This window comes from Vitis vinifera, chromosome 16, assembly GCF_030704535.1.
Source record: "Vitis vinifera cultivar Pinot Noir 40024 chromosome 16, ASM3070453v1".
Taxonomy (NCBI): Eukaryota; Viridiplantae; Streptophyta; class Magnoliopsida; order Vitales; family Vitaceae; genus Vitis; species Vitis vinifera.
Window position 1 is genome coordinate 6,961,376 of NC_081820.1, and position 15,054 is coordinate 6,976,429.

Sequence of the window (15,054 nt, forward strand, 5' to 3'; positions counted from 1 at the left end):
ATTTTTATTTTTTTGTCTAAAATTTAAATAGATGTAAATAGAGTTAAATATCATTTCATCTATTTATTTTTTATTGGTATTTGAATACTTTTAAATATTAATTTTTTATTAATGTTTGGATACTGTTTAATTTAAATCTAATATATTATGGTAGTGGGATTAATTATTATGCTTTTAACTATTTTATATAATTAAAGATAACAATGCTTGAAAACCAACCACTCATACTTGTAATTTTTTGGGTGATCAACCTGGCCAACCTTTTTGCAAAGTTTCAATTCTTTTAACCATTTCACTTTGAGAATATCCTCAAACATTTTAAGGACATTAGAGTCAAGAAATGGATACTTCACATTTTCTCTAAAATAAAGATCTTTATTTTCCTTTACCCTCTAGGTTGGTAAATGGAAATGATTATTTATGATGAAACAAAAATAATTGAATCTGACCATAAAAAATTTTAGAAAATGAACAACTATTCCTATTCATTGGCCAGGTCCAATCCCCATTCAGTGTTCTTTGTTTTATTCTATTTTATGTTTGGAAATTTATCATGTCTAAACAAAAAAAAAATATATATATCTATTTTTTTGAAGAGATTTGCCTAGAAAAAAAATCTATTTTGTTAAAAATAAAATCTATCATGCATAAAAAAAACCTTGATTAAAGTTAATTTTATTCTCTAGATAGATTATTTTGTTTTTCTTTTTAATTAATTTTTTAATTTTTAAAATTTTTAGTTTATTTTCCTCTCATTTATTTTAGGAAACTATTAAAGAACAATACTTTTTTCCTTTTTGGATAAGGTGCTCTCTAGATTTTTATTGTTTCAAATTTTCTTACACCCTAATCTTAAATTGGAATAATAAATGACTTTGAAAGTTTTTAAGATGGATATTGTTAAAGAGATTACTAAGGTTTAAGGAAACTTAATAATATTATGAAGATTAATTTCTTTGAAAATATTAATACCAAGATAAAATATTTATTAAATTGGAATAATTAATGTATGAAAAAGGAGAAAAAAATATCAATTTTAGAGCTTCTTTTGAAAATCAATTTTTGAATAAAACACTCATAATTTTTTAACATTTTTCAAGATGACCTTCTTCTTTTACATTAGGATTCAAATTTAGGGAATAAATATTTTTTTTGAAAATTTTCATAAAAACATAGTTATCCATCAAGATATTACTAAATTTTAAACTCTTAATTAGCTTAAATGATTAAGTGAGAAAGGGCCTTTGTAAATTCCACAACATCTATTATCAAGCTTATCTTGATTTATGTCCTAAGAAATTTTAGAAGAAAGATTACATGAAGATAATACCCTATGTCCCTACAATGGATAACCTTATATATGTGATATAATGTACTAGAACGAATATTTTCTTGGTTGTAGGGATGATAAGTAGGTATCAGTTCAATCTGGAACTAGAGCATTGGACGACAATCAAGTATATACATTCAAGTATCTTAAGAGAATGATAAATTATGTGCTTGTGTGTCACTTTGATGAGTTGGTACCCCTTGGTTACACAAATTCAAACTTTCAGTATAATAAAGAGCCTCGTAAGTCTACCTTTAGGTTTCTGTTCACTCTAGGTGGTGGGATTGTTAGTTGAAGAAAAGTGAAGCAATTGTGCATTGTTGACTCTACTATGAAAACTGAGTATGTTACACCTTTAAAGTAGTAAAGGAATCCATTTGTCTTAAGAAGTTCTTTATGGGACCTAGAGTAGTTTTGTTGGTAATAATATTTTGTGATAATAGTGAGGCAGTGGCTTAGTCTAAATAACTAAGAAACCACCGAAAAGGTAAACATATAAAGAAGAAGTATCAGAGAAGATACCTTTTACAGAGAACCTAGTAAATCCCTTCACCAAGACTTTACCTAGCAAAGTCTTTGAGAGTTATAAAGATATCATCATAGGTACACCCAGCATGCTTTGAGGGCTAGTGGGAGTTTGTTAGGATAGAGCCCTTAAAAGCATGACATGATGTAACAAAATAAATTTTCATTAATAAATTTATATATTATGATTTACGATTCCACTTTTCTATCCATGATTGCATTAGTTCTTATCTAAGCCTTCACACCTATATCACTTGCATTGTAAATGAATTGGGTGTATTACGAGTTATATAAAAGATCCAAGTCATGAGTTACTTGCAAGACCATAACGAGTTCATTATCAATTAATGGAATTAAGCAATCCATTTGAAATTGTTGTGTACTACCTCCTAATTGAAGGAATGATTTGTCTTGATCTTCAAAATTGGTTTCCCATGATGAGTGCACTAGTGTGTATAGTTGCACATTGGAGAGAACCTATAGTGAATCATGACATTGGCTATTGGGTAATCATGACTTCATTAAGCTACTATGTTGCATGGGCTCTCAACCTTGAGAGAATATTCAACTAGTGTTAAAGTCTTTAGTAGCTTTAACTTATGGGTGAACCCTAAGATGGTCATAGATTCCTTACAGATTGGTTCACTATTGATTAAGGCATAATGACAAAGCTATTCTCAAGATAGGCACCTTGATATCTCACTGGATTGAGGTAATGTGTCCCCTTGAGTGATCTTAAAGACTCGTGATTAAGTAATCTATAATCATAGTGATTGCTTGAGTGGAATTTGACATGTCCTTTATAGACTAGAATATGTCAATTGATCACAAAATAAGAGGACCTAAGACTCAAGGATTGTGGAGGTAATTCCAAAAGTTTGATAGCATCTACCTAATTAGATTATAGAGACCAATGCCTAGAGAGTACATGTAGTTAATAGTAGGTCACAAACCCAAGAAATTTTTAATTAAAGTGGATTTAATCAATTTTCATCTCGATATAATTTCATAGGATACTACAATGCAATTGACTCACTTTCATGGAGTTTTGAGTCAACTTCATAATTAGATTATGAGGAAGCCAATATTTTTCAATGAGTCTTATTGGTCCCTACTTTGGTAGAAAGCTTAAGATATATGGAGAATAATCATTTATATGTATAAAGGTGTTTTGGTAAAAGTGTAATATTGCACAAGATTTTATGATTAATTATTTTTTTCTTGATTAGATTAATTGATTAATTGGAGCCTAACCAGACTAATTAATTAATTAAGACCCAAAGAGTTAGATTAAGTGACTCAAGCCCAAATTTGGTAAAAATCACTTAAACAAACAATGAAGTCTACATAATCTTAGTGGTTTATAGTTAGATAGACCCTTAACCAATGTCTTCTAGAAAGCCTCCATCTCTCCCTCATAAGGTGTGTAGCCACCCTACATAGGTGTCAAAGTTCAAGGAAAAGTGATCAGGTGGAAGATCATGAAGTGTTTAAGATCTTCTTCATCAATTGGAAATAAATCAAGGAACATTCAGATCAAAAGGTAAATTTTTTAAGCACCTAGGTCTACTTTTTTGCATTTTATGTTTTTCGTTGAGAGTAAATCTAGTTTCCCTAGGTTATTAGAGAGCATTCGCCTATGATCTAGTAGTTTTCCCAGCAATTTGATGCATTCCAAAGCTTTCAAAACCAAAGTAAAATTAATTGAGGCTTTCATGGAGGAAGTTCTTTCTACATTTTAATCAAGGAAGCAATTATGTCCTCAAGAACCTGGCCTAAAAATAAAGGTTGAGAAGATATAAGTGCTACAGAGGTTGAGGATGGTATGAACATGAGTGGCGAGGAAAGAAATAGAGAAAAATATAGCAATTGAGCGAATAAGGTAGAATGACACTCTTATTTTGATTATCCATGGTTTTTTTGTAAGGGTATGGTTTTAGGGTGACTCTTTATTATCAATGCAGTCAATGATTTTTAAGTATCGCTCTGGTTGTTTACAATTTAGGTGACGCTTAGCTGTTAGAATTTGTCTAAGGTCTTCAAATGCCTTTAAATATGGTCATTGAGGTTGTAAAGAGTGTTGCTCTAAGTGGGTTCTTAGTTTGAATGACTCATAAGAATACTCCATTTAAGCCGTTAGAGGTCGCCCTAAAGGGCTGCTTGAATATCCCATACACAAACGTCCTTTAACCATTTGGGCCACTAGGGACTATTCAAAAATGGGTTATCTCAAGGTGGTATTACACCTAAGCAACTAAAGTCTCTTAAGCAAATTCCCTCAAGGGATTTGGGTCACTAAGAGACACTAAAAAAAGGGTCATCCTAGGTAGTTTACTCAATTAAGGTCCCTTAAGCAAATTCCCTTGAGGTTTAGACCACTAAAGGTTGCTTGAAAAATGATGGTCTAAGGAAAGTACTCGTCTTAGGCGACCGAGGTTTCTTAGGCAAATGTCCTTAAGAGATTTGGACTATTAAGGGTTGCTCGAAAAACGTCATCCTAAGAAAGTACCTCACCTGGGTAATTAAAGTCCCTTAGGAAAATGCCCTTAAGCTTTGCAATTGAATTATATATCATTGTTGGTAATCAATGCTCGAGGAGTATCAAATCTATAGATGATGTTCTAGAGTACATATTGTAAATATCTTTTTACTTTCCTGATGTGTATGTTTAGCTTTAACCAATCTAGTGTAATAGTCAGTAGCTAGTAGCCAAGAGCATATACTATTTTTACCTTGGTGTTAATGGCATGGGTTTGATTATGTTCAAGCCCCATTTTGCAAATGACTAGGATGCATTTTTGCATAGATTTTGTCCATCTTTTTAGTGTCTAGTATTACATCATCTTGTAAATATTAGACATAAGGTTTCATCCATTCTATGTTTCTTTTATGAATGATATAGACCAGTATGGACCCATCTATATTGGGGATGTCTACTCATTCTAATAGGAATTCTTTATCAAGTGCTACTCCTTTAGAAACTCTAATAGCTAAAAATTCTAACTCTTAGTTCCAAGGCTAAGGGACACGAGTTATAGTGACTTCCTAGAATCACTACACCATTTCCCAAACCTTTTTAAAGATATTTCACTATGGTTGGATCTCATGCCTCAAAGATTCATATAACTTGTCCAACCATGAGTTTGGAATCACTAAAGATTTAGAGCATGATTGTCTTTACACTCAAAGCTAACCACAATCATGCAAGCTAGGCCTCATATTTTGCTTTATTTTTTGTGATTTTGGATCCTAACTGGATAGCATGCTTTATATTAACTCCAATTAAGGATTTAAGCATACCTTAATCCTTGGGGGTGTGTGAGTTATGATATGTCCACATATAATGTCTATATTTCCAATTATATCATTGTCCTCACTAAAGTAAGGCTTACCATTGAAGTCAACTACAAAATTTGCAATAACATGGGCTTTGAAAGTCAGGGATGGTCATATCTTATATTGAATTTGTTTAGTTCAACTAACCACTTGATCATTCTCCCTAAGAGGTTGGCTTTGGCTAGAATCATGCGCAACAACCATTTTGTCATGACTTTTATGGTATGTACTTGAAAGTATGGCCTTAGTTTCTTAGATACTATAAAAAGGTCATTAATTCTATGGGTACATAGTGATTCTCTGCATGTATGAGTGTTTTTCTAATAGAGTATATTGGGCATTATGTTCCTCTTTGTTCTCCCTTAATGAGTGCATAATTGATAGCACATTGTGAGATGGTTAGGTACAACATAGGATTTTTTTGTTCCTGATGTAACCAAGATTAAGGGAATTGTTAGATATTCTTCAAGTTTCAAAAAGGCATCCTCATAGGTGTTATTCCAACTGCATTCTAATTATTTTTTCAATAATTCTAAGATGAGTTAGTATTTATCTATGGTCCTAACTATGAATCATACTAATGCAACTAATCAACCCAGAAATTTTTGTACCTCCTTTGTGGTGATAATAAATGGCATCTGAAAAACAACCCAGATTTGTTCAAAGTTGGCCTTTATTCCTTGTTGCGTCACTAAGAATCCCAACAACTTTCTAGAGGAAACACCTAAGACATATTTGATGGTATTTAACTTTATTTAGTGCCTTTGCAATATGGTGAAGACATGGATGAGATGCTTGTAGTGGTTCACTTTTTACTTGCTTTTGATTGACATGTCATCCATGTAAACCTTTATAGTCTACCCTATTTCTTTAGTGAATTTAATTTATCATATGCCAATAGGTGTTCCCCATAATTTTAAGTTCAAAAGGTATCACTTTGTAACATAACAATCCTTCTTTAGTAATGAAAGCATAGGGAGTTCTATCATCCATAAAGGTTAATAACTCATGTCTAGTAGTGGCATCGACTAGCTGATCAATATTTAAGAGTGGATAACTATCTTTTAGACGTGTTTTATCAAGATCAATATGATTTATCAAGATTTTCCATGCCCCATTCTTCTTAGGGACCACAACTAGGTTGGCTAGCCAATTGAGGTAATAGACTTCGTTGATGAATCCTATGGCTAAGAGTCAAGTGACTTCATTTGTAATGGCTTGTTGTCATTTCAATGTGTACAACTAATTTTTTATTTTATTTTTTAATAGGTGTCATGGTCTGGTGATATCCTAACATGATTTCGACTTTCTAGGTGAAAATATCTTGGTTTTCCTTTAACACCTTTTGGAGTCATGCTTTCTCTTGTATCATGAGTAGTCTTCCAATCATTACATTTTTTAAATAGATTTTTAGCATTAGTTCCAACTTTTTTGCTATTAGCAACTACCATATTGGTTTTTGTCACCCTTCATTTCCTAGTCACCCGATGATTGTTATTTAAGGGTTAGCAATGGTTTGAGTTTCTTGCTTTGACTAACTTTTACCAATCTTTTTAATAGTAATCATTACATGGCACCTTTAGGTCATTGCTTAGTCCCCTTAAAGGAGATAGGTTCCCTCTTTGCTAGGAAATTTGATGTTTTGGATGTGGGAATAGGAAGTAGTTGGTAGATTGTGTATCTCAAGTCATCTTATGATGATGTTATATGGAGATGGTTTGTCTACCATCACAAATAATGTAGGGCATTTGATAGGTCTTACTATCATGGGTAGAATCATGATTTCTCCCAAGAGGTTAACTAATGTCTAACTTGATGAGAGCACATGAGGGTGCTTGTAGCATTTCTTTGGTTAGTCACATAATTCATACATTAGCTAGGAAGAGATATCAATTGTGCTACCAAGGTCGATTAGAACCTGTCAAACTTTAAAGTTTGCAACCTTTAGCATTTTAAGTAAAAGATCCTAATTCGTCCTAAATCTTGGCTAGAGAAGGTGAGTACGCTGTGATCGATCCTTCATAAGTTACTTTCATGACCATATGGGTGGCTAATTCTTCGAGACCTTATCGACGTAGCTCCTAAAGTTCTCTCTTTTAGTCACAAATAGCCAATGGTCAACCATGAATAGTGGCAATCACTATGGTGGGGGTTAATTCTCTTGGTGGTGATGAAATTCATTCTTCTTTATTATGGGTTTCTCCTCTTTTAGTTCATTTGTTGTCAATGAACTCCTTCAATTTTTCTTACTTGATCATCTCATCCACACACCTTTTCAAACCACAATACTCATCGATCTAGTAGTTATGATCTTCAAGGAAGGAAGTAAGTAAAAATATCTATTAAGGTGCCTCTCTACTACTCCTGATGTAGAGATTAGGGAGGCCAAAAGTCTCCCAAGGCTTTAATTTCCTAGAGAATTTTTTGGTATAATACCTTAAGTAGTGGTGTATATATTAGGTGAGGTTGTTCATACCTTCTAATATCATATTTCTTCTAGTCATTTCTTCCCTCTTAGTCAACCTCCACTATTTCAATGTTGTCTTCGTTGGGATTAAGCCCCTAAAAGCAAGACATAAAGTAACAAAGTTAGGCTTGATTATCCTTTTGCTATCTCTTTTATGCATTGACATTAATGTGAGGATTTAGCCCATATCTCTTACATTATACATGACTTGAGTGCATTGAGAGTTGCACATAGGATACAAGTCATGGGTTCCTTATAAGTCAATAAGTTATCTACAATCAGTTCATGGATATGGGCAATTCAATAGATATTATAGTGTGCTACCTTGGAGGGATGACTTGTCTAAGTTATCGGGATGGGTTTCCCATGGTGAGCACACTAATGTATGTGATACACCTCTATACTATCTCAAAATTTTGGAACACAAGCACATAATCCTTCGTTCTCCAGAGATACTTGAGTATATGCTTAACATAATACACTTTTCCTATTCTTGTAATACTTAAGGACTTTAAACCTAAGAATACATTACATCCCTTCTAGAACTGAGTAAAAAACTTATCTTGATTTATGACAATATCTCTACATCATTCCCAAGAAGTAGATTATCATCTATCTACAAGATCTTAAAGCACCACCACGCTTCATTTCTCCTTCTTGTACACACAAGGGTCATTGCTATTAAAATATCTCATTACATCATGTAGATGTTATTATCAAGATAATAAATTAAGAACACTATCTTGACATCCTATTGCAATACCTCATAAATGAGATACATCGCAATGGATATGACTACTCTAATAGATTTGAGTATGGCTATTAGTGAAAAGGTTTCTTGTAGTTGAAACAATGTTTCAAACTATAACCTTTCGCTATAACCTAGCCACATAAATCTCCACCTTTTCCATCTACTCCTTTGTTCCTCTTATAGACTAACTTACACTTATGGCATTGATCCCTTCAAATATTTCTACAGGAACCCAGATTACGTTAGAATCACAAGGATTCTAACTATTCTTTCATAACTTCTTGTCAAGTCATGAGCACCAACACGCTCATTACTTCATTATAATATCTAGGGTATAAACCTCCCATTATGATGAGGTACTCATGTACTGGAAGTAATAGGAATGGTGTGTCTCTATACCTTTGGATCTATAGTATCTTGTGTATAGTAGGATTATCTTCTAGTGTTGTCCAATCTATATCACTATTTGCCTTATTACATATTATATAGTCTTCACCAGATATCCAGCATTTGTAGCAACAAATATCTTCTAATAATCTTGACTATAAAGTAATAATCCTAAAATCCACTTGAATATCCTATAAACTAATATACCATTTACCTTGCCTCTATTTAGTCTACCTTTATGTTCAACACAAGTTCTGGACACTCCCATATGTGAATTTATTGTAAACTAAGTTTACAACATGTTCACATCTCTCTAAAAGTTAAAGGTACCAACCTAGTACAACTTATGAAGGTTTTGTGACAGTTGATGAGGAGAGACGGCAAAGAGGCATCACCTGAATTAGGCTAGAATTCTCATTAAATCTAGTAGGAGGAACTGATTGTTGGTTATGGATAGAGAAGTTGTCTTTGCTAACTAATTTTGGTGAGAAGTTGTCTTTGCCATCTAATTTTGGTGAGAAGTTTCACCATGGTTGACCTCTAAGGGGAGTTTTAGAAATCTAGAGGTTGGAGATGAAAGGGTGGGTAGTGCACGCACAATAAGGAGAGTGAAGTAGAACAATAGGAAACATGTTAGGGGAGATTTGCAAGTATTGGGAATAAATCCAAGTCTATCATTGCACATAATAATGGAGGCAAATTGTTCTGAAGAAGAAAACAACAAGGTCATTAGGCTTTATGGGTCTTCTGGCTGGTCATTAGGCCTTGAGTCTTCTAAAGACTTAATCGTGGGTGTTGGAAGCCTTTTCAAGTCCTTTTAGGGTTTGCCCACAGCAGAAGTCTTAAACTCAATTGGAAGGAACTATGGTGTACTTGCTAAAGATGGGTCATGCTCAAAGGATTACCCCAAAGGTCTTTTTTACAACCCCTTTAATAGAGTTGTGGGTTTTAAGGCCTAAGAGAATGTTCAATGTTTTCCTTCTATAGAAGAAGCTTTGGCATTCCCCATGGTGACCTTCATTGATCATCTTTTAAAGGAGACGTTTCTTGGTTCAATGAAGTGATTTTCAAAAGTAATGAGGCCATTTTAACAAAAAGCAACAGGTTTTGAAGATAGGTCATTTCTTCTCCCTGCTCTCTGTTCTTCTTCTACTAGGTCGTATCCTCGGCAATGGTCCAACATTTCAATCAAAGTTCAGGCAAGCCTTAAGGCCTATGGGTTCTGGGTGCTAACCCCTAAGGATGATACTTTAGGACGTAAATTTGTTGGATTTCTTAGGGAATGTAGCAAAAGATCCTTTAGGTAAGAAGATGGTGATCAGGGCTAAGGAGTTGGAGCCCTTTAAGGTTGTGGGGCCTAGATGCGTTTCAATAGGGGAAGAGCATAGCCTTGATAACCTTCCCAATATGTTTGTTAATTTTAATACCTTTATGCGATGCCTGCTACAGTTTTTAAAAAATAAATCAGCTCTCTACTAAGGAAAATGAAGGCAAAAAAAATAGGCATGGGGTTAAAGATCTCAAGGGGAAAGACAAAACCTCTCTTATGATCTCATTTGGAGAGGAAAATCCGAAAACTAGAATATCTTATTAATTACAATAGTTATTCACTTACTATCAAGGAAAGGAAATGAGCATTGGGAATTCAACGGTTGTTTCGTGAGGTAGCTTTTTCATTTCCAATTTGGAAGATGTAGGTTCATAGGGGAATTTGTGTTCTTTCTAGGTTGTGTTAGTTGATGTAGGTTAAGGGCATCCTATGATTTTTGGAGCTCATGCTTGTGGCATTCCAACTTGCTTGGGGGTTGTCATTGTTAAGGAGATGGGTGTTTGTTTTTCTATTCCTTTTATTACTTTCCTTTTGGCCTTAATTATATACTACGTCTGTACTTTGATGTGCCTTTTTACTAGCACCTTTAATATATCATCCTTTTTACTTATAAAAAAAAATGTTGAACCATTGTATATACATTTGTATCCATTCATTAGTGGCTTTTCAAAACTAAAACAGGACTTCTAATCCCTTTTTTAACTTTATAGACTAGATGTATTGAGCTCTGAATACAACTCCTAACCCCTCAAAATTCAAATAATGTTAGCAATAAGTGGTAAACCACACAAAGGTTAGTCCCTATATGCTAGATAAGAAAGCTTTGGAAAGTAACAAGTTATTTCCTTGCATTACGATCACCATCTATCTAATATGCAATAGGTGTTCCAATGAGGTCACCATCCATCTAATATGCAATAGGTGTTCTAATGAGGTCACCTATCCTATCAAACATGTTGAATTTAGGAATTATAAACCCCTTGGGTGCTTCCTCCTAAAGGATAACTTCACGAAATGGTATGGAAGTAATTATATGCATCACTTGCAAGGTAAAGGGCTCCATAATGTATGTAATTAAAGGGGATCTACCCATCATGGCTTGGTGGGAGCTTACTTGTTTCTCAATGGCATTAGGCTTTGTCATGCTCCCTTAGAGTTGGTGGGATCTACTTATTTTGTGTTTGGTCCCTCATATTCGACTTCTACAAGATTGTTGTGGGTTAAGGAGACTTTGTCATCAGTTGACTTCATGCATTTTCATGGGTAAGCTCCTTGTTACACTAGTTCAACTTATCAAGCTAGTGCATCATCTCTTTCTTTTACCTTAAAAGTCTTTTTTCCATTTCCTTCATCTGCATTAGATTCCTGATAACTGATTATCATCACAAGGGTGCCTACTATTCGTTCAAGTTTAGACCATGGTTAAGATGATTGAGTGAAATTGATGGCTTTTATGTTTGTTTCTCATATACGGTGCCAATCTAGTGTGGCCTTTTTTAGTTTTGGACAAACATACCTACACAAAGGAGTGTTAGGGATAAGCCAGTTAGTTCATCCTATTTCCCACGATCAATTTAGTTATGGCTTCAAGCATGAGCTGAATAGAAAAAAATGAACTAGTATGTGTACCTAACTTTGGTTAGGCTTTATAAAATTTGTTTTCTTGGAAAGGCCAGCAATAAATTTGTCTCATGTTAGCTTTCCAAGTAAAAAGTATCCTAAACCATTAAACACTTGTAGTACAACATTCAATCGTCTCCATAAGGATTGAATGTATGATCTTAATATTTTAAATTTGGTTGTGAAAATATAAATTTATTATGTTTTCTAATGAAGAACAAATCAAAATCAAACAATTGTATAAGGATTAAAATGAAATTTTTGAATCAATTTCAATGTAGTAACAACAACAAAAAATAGGAATCTAACAATTAATGAAGATCATCTAGAAAGAATCATGTGAAGACTTAGATTAACACATAGATAGGATCAAAACTAAATAAATTTCTCCTCCACTTATAGAATTCAAAATATCTTCTACAATTAAGCCCTATATTATCTCTAACCTAATCATAGAACCACACATAATTGATCTAAAATGATTCACAATGAATCTAATCAAAAGAAACCAGTATCTTGATATTCCCCTTGCTTATCCTTTTTAATAGCTAATCAAGAGTTTCTACCCTTGTGTCTACATCAATTCTCAACATATTCCACAATTATTTCCAAAGAGGGTAATAGCTCAATTATAGTTTTAAGTTGGTTGACTTGTATGCTTTTGCTTCATAAAATACTCTTTTGAATATCTAAAAATACCATGATTTAAAAACAAACCAGTATGTTATCTTGGAGATTAGGTTTCTTCTTATAGTTATCTTCTAGTGGATCATTTATGGGAAGATAATAGTAGATGGTATTGGTTATATATTGCTTTGAATGATATTGATTACATCCATCTTTGAGGTTTTGGTCGCTATGTAACTAATGGCGGTTCATCCCTTAGATGAGGTTAAGCCTATTTGTAGTGGTCGTCTTTGTGGAATAATAATGGTAATGGATTAATCATATTTATTGTGTTGTAGTAGGGTAGGTCCCCTAATGATGTCATGCCAAGCTAGCATATGGAGATAGTGTGACATTTTTAAGATCTTACCACATGGAAAGGGATATCCACACCCTTACAATTATGTTTTATCTTTTTTATTAGTCTTCAAGTAAGGTTGACCACTAGATAAACTATGCATGACCTAATATTTGTAGGATAAGTTATGAAACCATCAAGCATTTGTAATCTTTTGCATAAGGTTGAGGTGACCAATCATCCAATCCTTGATTTTCCATTCATAAGCTTTTGGTGCCCATCATCCATCTATAGCTTTTATTCATTCAAGGCAATATATATGAGGTCACTCACTTTCCATTGAGCACAAGAAATTTTCTCCATAATCTTCAGCATACTTTTCTTATGAGAAAAAAAAAAAAAAAAAAAATCCCCCATTTGATTGCCAAACTTGAATCTAATCCCAAATTGGATCCTTTCTCATGAGATTTTTTATATCTTCTATCATTTTAAAGTCGCATGAGTACTATAGATCAAATTATAAACATATAGGCATGCAATAAGAGAGTCTTCCTTTGACTCATATACAACTATTGTTCACTTTTGCCTATTTGAAACTCATTTTGATGAGAGTATTTGTAAGTCTTGCCATTCCATGACCATGAAGCTTGCTTTAGGACCATAGATTTATTTAGTTGGTAAACTTTGTCTTCTTACCTTTTTTTAATATAACCTTGAAGTTAGTCAACATGTATCACCATTCTTCCAACCCACAATTAGAGAAAAGCTAATTTCACATCAAGTTGAAAATTCAACTTTAGTGGACAATAAGATGACTGGGAAGCATTAATTTGATAAATAATTCAAAAAGCATATAGGTTTTAGATTTTCAATTTTTTTTATCAAAAAACATTACTTTTACCACAATCTCCAACAAAAATCTAGTAGGATGAGGCCTATTGATCATAGGACCTAGAATACGAGTAGTTGCCTACATGCACGTGCATGCTGACGCAATAAGTATATAACCTTAGCTATTTTTCTTGATCATATATAAAGAAGTATTAGGAAACTATTAAGCTATACCATAATGAAATCTACTGAATAAAATATCAAAACCATTAAATGTCTATGGTGAGATATCATTAAATAAAGGTACAAACAAATAGGAGTAAAGTAAAGGGTATAAACAAATATTTGAACTATGGTACAAACATTAGAATCTAAAAATGTATAGGTAGCATCATCTGATTGGTGGTATTTTTTCTGTAAGTACCGAAAAATATATTTTTGTACTAGACCCAAAGTATTTACATAATTTCTACAACCAATTTCCTTCTTGCAGGTTCTAAAAGCATCTCAAATTGGAAAAAGCTTGTGACCTTGGTTCTTAGTGGAAACCAATTGGACGACAGCATCTTCCAGTCATTAAGTACTGCGCTCCCGTCCCTTCAGAATCTGATAATTGGACAGAATTATAACTTCAAAGGATCATTTTCCGCTAAAGGCATGTCTATATTTGATATCAGTTCAAAGAAACATATAAGCTTCATGTGTTATTTGCATCTTCATGTTTCTTTTTTATGCAGAACTATCAAATTTTAAAGACTTGGAGACGTTGGATCTAAGGACCAATAATCTCAATGGCTCCATAAAGATACAAGGTAAAGGAGGGGAAATGCAAGCATATAAGAATTACGTGAACTTGCTAAATTATGTGTTATACAACAAAAATTAGTGAATTATATCGGTTTTTTGTTAATATTAACCCCAATTAGCAAAATGTTTTGCCAATTTTCCGAAACAAGAAGCCTAACAATGTTTCCTTAATCCTAAATGGTCTATCTCTTTCATTCTTTTAACCTACTTCATTTGCTTGGTTGCAGAGCTAGCTAACATGAGCAACTTGAAGACCCTAATTTTGAGAGACAATCAACTCAGCGGCATCCAAACAACTCAAGGCAAGGGAAAGACTTTATTCCTTTTGTTTTGTTTTTCAGTGATATCCCCATTCACACATTTAATTTTCAGAACCAAAACTTGTCCAATTATGGCGTAATTTCCGGTTGCCAAAGTTCTATAAATATTTGATTATACAATAAAATTCCACTGAATTTTTATCAACCATATTAAAATGATCAATTTCTAATGAATTTTTGGTAGGTTTAGTGCCCTTCAACAATTTGGAGGTCCTGGATCTGTCTAACAATCGTTTCACTGGGAGCATTCCTCCATATATATGGAACCTGACTTCTCTGCAGGCTTTATCTTTGGCAGACAACCAACTCACCGGCCCTTTGCCTGTTGAAGGTAAGAATCAAATGAAACACTGGGCTATGTCTGTTAGGTGGTTAATTAAGGCTTT

At 33.4% G+C, this 15,054-nt stretch overlaps 1 protein-coding gene across 1 annotated transcript in view; it reads left to right on the forward strand.

Moving 5' to 3' along the window:
* Window positions 1-15,054, forward strand: part of LOC100254297 (cuscuta receptor 1) — a 35,320-nt gene that overhangs the window by 17,774 nt on the left and 2,492 nt on the right. Inside the window, exons 6-9 of the mRNA XM_010663954.3 lie at window positions 14,035-14,196; window positions 14,279-14,353; window positions 14,576-14,650; window positions 14,853-14,999. Coding sequence (XP_010662256.1) covers window positions 14,035-14,196; window positions 14,279-14,353; window positions 14,576-14,650; window positions 14,853-14,999 — 459 coding nt within the window. The remainder of the gene's footprint in view (window positions 1-14,034; window positions 14,197-14,278; window positions 14,354-14,575; window positions 14,651-14,852; window positions 15,000-15,054) is intronic.